A 6,747-nucleotide genomic window follows, 5' to 3' on the forward strand; every position below is an offset into this window, starting at 1 on the left:
GGGGAGTGTTACCAGCGGGGGAAGCTGAAGTCAAACCAGGGTTCACATGCTACGCTAGAGGGGGCTACCAGAAATGGATATCAGGAAGCAAGCTGAAGTCAAACCAGGGCCCCAAAGGTCAGGGACTAGGTACATGGGCAGGAACAGGCAGCGGGGAAGTCACACAGATGACAGCTACTGACAGGCCCCAGCCAGTTTGTTGCACAGCAGGGTCCAGGTGCTGCAAGAGCTCCTTAACCAATCAGCAGGCCTGAGGCTTAGTTGGTGCTGTTTAGAGGGTTAAGTAATGCTGACTTAGTTGCTTAGCTGCAGTGCAGAAGCCTTACAACCTGAAACACTAGTTGCTGCTGAAGACTGGTCTCCATGGGTGGATTTATGATTCTGAAAACAGCTAAAGGAGCTCTGGGGCTTTTGAAACAGAAGAGAGACCAGGAATAGCTAGTAGACCACAAAATTGTCCTAAGGAATGTTAGCTTGCTTAACAGAATACCAAAACCATTAAAAAGGAGAGGTGATTAATACCTGTGAAGAGCAACAAGCTGTTACATCAACTGACTCCCTCAGCTGTCTGAATAATAATGCCCCTCTTGCTGCATTGCAGAGCAGGAATCAAAGCAGGGTGCTTCTATTCTGGGCAGAAAATCAGTTTCCCTTAAGACGTATTCCCAGTTTTGTTTTGTTTTTTTGGGGGGGAGGTTGTGATTTTTAGGGAACGGTGCATGTGGTATGCAACTAAATACAGTAATTTATAAGTCAAACCCACATTCATAGAGGTTGCACATACACATTTCAGAAACTGGGGAATTTGAGGTTGATGCCCAAGGAGTGAAACACCAACCATTACAAATTGTTTTCACCCAGTGCTAGGACAATGCACATGTTCTGTGTCACTGCCACAGGCAGTTAAAAGCAGTGGTAGGGGTCATTTTGCCCTTTATGCTTTCAGAAAGGAACACAAGGGCATAAAAGGGCACAAGTCCATCCCTAAAGGCACTGCATGGACATAGGATTCATGTGCACCAGGAGCAGACAAATGGCCGAAGAACCATCTCCAGAGCAAAGAAAGGGTTGGATTTAAATTACAAAGAGGTTGTGTTGTCTGGTTTAGATCAAAGATTTAGGATGGTTTTTTCAGAATGCTTTTGTTTCTGGAAAGGAGAGGAACTCCTGCCACCAGGGAGCATCTATCTTGTCACATAACCGAGTAGGCTGCATAAAGCTGCTGAGTTGGAGAATTTATGCCACCATACTGAGCTGGACGAAATCCAAACATGCAGGCCAAGACTCCAGCCAGAGCCCACCCTGGGGAGATCTGGGAATAGCACAGCCAATGAGCCTTCCCTGCAGGAGCCCCTCCACAACACCCAGTGAAGCATGTACTGGAAACAGAATTAACAAATAGGTAAGGACATAAAGGACTGGCCAGGAATATGGAAATGTCAACTGAGGTTGCTCCCATCCCAGTGTGGCCAGAACCAAGAGCAAAAGAAATCCGCTACTCAGGCCCTCCCAGTGAGATACTGGCAGAAACACGAGATGTGTGTCACATCTGCTTCCTCATCACTGTCTTACTCAATTCACTTTTGCAGAGTTGAACACAAAATGGCAGAAGCTAGTTAATAAATGTAGATACCATGGAGTTCATTAGCAGAAAAAAAACGTTTTTCACTTCACAGGTATGGTTTTGTGGGGGTGCCATCTCCCTATGCCTACAGAGTGATTTTCCTTATCTGAACTACACATAGTGTTTAAGCCAGTGATTCTCAACTAGGGTGCCACACAATGTGAGCATTGTTAGGTGTGCAAACATGATTCACAAGATTAACCCAGAGATTCCAATAGGAATCCATAGTGTTAAAAACCAGTCTGATCTCTTGTGATCTTTAAGTTATTTGCAATGAAAGAGTTGCTCTTTATTACTGTATAATGAAAAAAGAGTGAAAACGAAGAGCTGGCATTTTCTACAGGGTGCCTCAAATCTGGCTTGACATTTACCTCACGGTTTAGGCACACTCTTTAATGTCACCATGGTGTGTGTGTGTGTGTGTGTGTGTGCGCGCGTGTGTGTGTGTGTGCGCGTGTGTGTGTGTGTGTGTGTGCGTGCGTGTGTGTGCGCACGCACATGTGTGCGCATACACATGTGTGCGCATGTTAGTTAGTTAGTTACCAGGAGAAAAGGAAGCTAGAGGTTAGAATTGCTCCTTCCCGTGTCAATATTCTTAAAAGCAAAGGATATCAAGTACACCTCCCAGTATTTTCACCTAAGTAAGCAGAACTTCATAGAATCATAGAAAATTGGGGTTGGAAGAGACCTCTGGAGGTCATTTAGTCCAACCCCCTGCTCAAAGCACGACCATCCCCAACTAGATCATCTCAGCCAAGACTTTGTCTAGCCAGGTCTTGAAAATTCCCATGATGGAGAGTCTACCACCTCTCTGGGTAACCTGTTCCAGTGTTTTACTACCTTCCTAGTGAGAAAATTCTTCATAATATCTAACCTAAACTTCCTTTGCTGCAACTTAAGACTGTTGCTCCTTGTTCTGTCATCTTCCACCACTGAGAACAGTCTAGCGGCAACTTCTGTATTGCCAGGTCATGCACAACTGGCAATTTCTACTGTGCCTGAATAAGCTGCTGCTCTTTCTGCTTGCTTAGACAACAGGTTGACTGGCCCCAGCTTTAAGCTGCTACATGGCACCGGAGGCCAAGCCCCAGGAACACAACCACCATTAGGACGTTCTTGTTAGGGATAAACTGGCAAGCCACTTTTTAGCAGTGCCTGTCCACAGGTTGGAAGAAGGGCATGACTGAACAAGGCCTAGGACATCTCATGACTGCTTTGTGAACCAAAAGAACTTTTTACTTAACAGTAAAACACAATCAAGAACCCATGCTCTCCTCAAATTAAATGTGAGGAAGTGCTTTACAACATGGGGAGGGGGGAGTCCTTTGTCAACTGGAGATTGGGAAGTGCGGGGGAGACTACAGTCAGCCAAACAGTGGCCTGTCAATACTGGGGTCCCCCATGCACCAGTGAGTAGAAAGCATGGCTCCCAGCCATGGGATCACACCATGTGCTCCTGTGGCTGGGAGCCCCATCAAATGATCAGAGTTTCCAGCCAGGAAAGCACACCCAGCAGCTGAGTGGGCTTCTAGCTAAGGGAACATACGGCACATTTCTGCCCATGAGTGACTGATGCCTCCTGAATCTGGGGAGGGCACCCACAGAAGCCACTGATGGTGGCAGCCATGTCAGGAGGGGCACCAGCCCTACCAACAGCATCAGTGTCGGCCATTGGGAGGGCACCGGCCCCATCAGGGAGCACACCCCATGCACACCCTATCAGTCGCCTATGCCAGCTGGCAGCCGCAATCAGCTGAGGGGCCTCCCTGCCTCTGGAGCATACAGGAATCTTGAAAGGCTTCCATGTGCTCTAGAGGCTCTAGAGGCTGGGCAGTGTCCAGAGTCTGGACTGGTGGCAAGCTGATATTCTGTGATGCAATTGTGTCAAGGATGTGGTTTGTGAATAATGAAGAAAATATGTGTTCAGAACACATGGGGATATTCAGCAGTACCCTTTCCAAAGGATATATGGTTGGCAGACCTGCTCCCAAACCAGGTTGCAGATGGATTCAGAGAGGAAAGCGAAAGCAACCACAAAACAACTTGCTTTCTCTAGTGCTCCCTGGCAGCAACAAGCCTTGCACAGTTCACACAAACACTAAGCACAGTGGGTGGTGAAATGCTGAACTGTATGTGCTGTGGGTGTGCATATTGGGTTACTTGATAAACCTGGGGTTGTTGGCATAAGATCTGGCTGTAGGTGATAGAAGGGGTTACAGTGTCACATAACAGACCTCATAAACAGGGGAGTCAAACATGCAGCTCATGGGCCAAATCCAGGGCCAAGTCCAAGACCCATGGGTCTTGGATCGACCCCATACACTGCATGTGCTGCTAGAGCTGACCTCCTAGCTAGTCTGGCATGTGGGCTGGACCTGGGGCTGTGGGCACTGGGGAACATGTTGCATGAAGTACCTGTCCCACACAAGCCCTAAGCAAGTCTGGATCAGGTCCATGCACCAGAGTCAGTACACAGAGCCAATCCAGCCCTGGAGGCTGTGTGCAGCATGTGCCAGCCCCACTTGATCTACATGCCGCACTCCACTGGAAAAGTCCAGCAACCTGCATCCAGTCCATGGGCCAAATGAGCTTGACTCCCCTACTAGAAGCAACCCCTAATAGGTTTTAAAAGTGAATGGGCACTGTACATCCACCCAGGACTGCACAAAGGTCGTCTTGACCACTGTTTTCAGCTTTCTCAGGGTAGCATAGGGCAGTAAGTATTTTGTGTTGCTGCCATACAAAGCTATTGTAAAACATGGCAAATTCAGCAACAGCACACTACAAGCAGGCCCAGGGGAAAAAATATTTGCATTGGAAAGTGGACACTACATACTAAGTACCCAAACCAAATCAAGGCCCACCAGTCCCGATGTGTTGTCTTCACCTATGCAAATAAGGAGCATCTACGTGGACTTGCAAAAGGAGAGCTGACTTCCTAAGTGCCCTGATGCTTATTTTACACACTGCATATCAACAGTCAGCCATCTGCTCAGATTTACCTCCCTTTGTGCCTTGGTCTGTAACACTCTTGTGCCACTGCCAGAGACAAGGCATGATTTTGCAGGTATACTAAATAAAACAAGTCAGTGACCAAAAAGAAGCAAGTATCATTCTCTTCAACAGGACTTAAGTTTTTATTTGCAAAAATATATGTACATGTAAGTAGTACAAAACTGAGACTTATTTACCTACATGCCAATTTCAGTCACAGGAGTACAGATATTTATTTGATTCCTGTCATTGATAGCAGGAGGTACCTTTGATGGGTCTTTGGCACTTCACTTTACCCAAATTTATGTTCCACAGCTGATGACTGGCTGAAGACTCAAAAACAGCAGCAGCAGTATTTCTAGCTCTGTTACGTGGTGTGGTATTTAGTCACCCCCCAAAGTTCAATTCTCTTTGTTGTTAGCAGTTGAGCCAATCCGTTCAGCAGCATCATGAAGATGGTAAAAGACATCACAAGGACAAAGTGGCTAATGCTGCAACAGAGGAAGTCAGAAGAGAAAATACTTGAAAAAGAAAAGCAGTGGAAAAATCCAGTTAAGTAGTTTCCTTAATGATTTTAAACACGTAATAATTGATCTGGTCTTGTTTTCAGTTTAGGGCCAGCTTGCTACTGAGTAGAGAAACTCTGCTAATTGAGATAATCTGAAAAAGGGCCATTACAAGTTATAGTGACAGGCAAGGTTTTAGTATAATTGTACCTGATACAGAACACCAGCCATTGAGAAATGGGATCAGTTTCTGAATTCATTGAATATTTTAAACTAGCTTGATGCGTTTACCCTGGCATCAAGAACCATCAGCACAATAACTGACTTTTCTAAGAGGATTCCTAAAAACATTAGTGTTTTGTATCCATACCTCCTAGTGCATCTCTTTCTCCATCTCCTCTCTCAACACAGATGGTTCTTTAGAAAGGGCAGGATAACTTCAGACCCAATGCAGTCTGTGCTTATTTACAAAAAAGAGATTCAGAGGAGCACTTGAAGGTTTAATGATCTGGAATTTCTGCCCAAGGGCTCATTTTATTTGACATTTTAGCAGTGAAAGAGCAGCAAAACTCATCATTTTGATGCAATCAATCTGTAAGACCCCCAAGGTTGTGACAAACTCTTGAGTTTTGGCACCAGCCTGGCATAATTTAGTTCTGTGAAATGTAGAAACACTAGATCTCAACTTATAAAAGCTTGGCCAATGACCAATATGGAAGAATGAAACTATTCTGGTTTTAGCTCTCAGTTTTAGACCTTTGAGTTTTAGCTCTCAGTTTTAGACTATTTAAGTTTTATATCTTCAGAGGTTTCCTAACAATCAGGAAAGCCCATCTGAGGTTAAGTACCTGCAAGACTAGATTTTCACCTAACTAGATTACGGTAATCACTAAAAAGAATGTAATTAAAATCACTTCTACAAGTAGGTTATAATTTAATATAAATATGATAGCTTGAGCAATGTGAAGTCTGACAAGTACAAAGATACAAGTAATCCACATATGGGTATAGCCTAGGACTTCACTGATCACATTCCAACTGAGCACCGTACCTTAATAAACCTCATAAACTACAGATTGCATCTGCACAAAGCTACCAACTGCACACAGACTGTAATTAAAATGAGTGCCTGCTAAAGTGAATTAAATGGTAATTCACTGCAGGCTTAAATTATGTAAGCGAACCCATTCTTCCTATGTTGTTTCTCAGTAAAAAAAATATTTTTTCCAGCTTTAGCTAAATAGAGCAGTACGTGGCTATTTTTATGCTCCAGCTATGCTTCCATGGAGAATGTGCCAAGTTTAGAAACAGATCATGCAAGATCTGCTGTGTCAGGCATAGGACATGCTTAACCTGGTCACCACACTTTGGACTCTGAAGTTCACCAAAAGAGTTAACACACAAATAACGTGGTTCCACCTCAGAAGTGACACCTGACCCTTGAAGCCCAGCTGGCTGTTATGTCCTAGTTTAAATTTCAACATTGCAAGAAAAAGGGCAAATCTGTATCCCCTTCCTGCCCAACTCCCCAATCTTCCCATAAGACTGCCAGCTAAAACCCAAATTCTAACCCAACCTGCCTTTATAGTTTCATAGTTTCTAGGGTCGGAAGGGACCTGAGCA

General features: G+C 44.8%; 1 protein-coding gene across 1 annotated transcript in view; it reads right to left on the reverse strand.

Annotated features, from left to right (window-relative positions):
- Positions 1–4,753: 4,753 nt before the first annotated feature.
- Positions 4,754–6,747, reverse strand: part of PIGN (phosphatidylinositol glycan anchor biosynthesis class N) — a 224,123-nt gene continuing 222,129 nt past the window's right edge. The window contains exon 29 of the mRNA XM_019521634.1: positions 4,754–5,109. Within this exon, the coding sequence (XP_019377179.1) occupies positions 4,986–5,109 (124 nt within the window). The 3' untranslated portion in view covers positions 4,754–4,985. The remainder of the gene's footprint in view (positions 5,110–6,747) is intronic.

The sequence above is a fragment of the Gavialis gangeticus genome, unplaced genomic scaffold, assembly GCF_001723915.1.
Source record: "Gavialis gangeticus isolate Ggan-Ray unplaced genomic scaffold, GavGan_comp1, whole genome shotgun sequence".
In the NCBI taxonomy this organism is placed as follows: domain Eukaryota; kingdom Metazoa; phylum Chordata; order Crocodylia; family Gavialidae; genus Gavialis; species Gavialis gangeticus.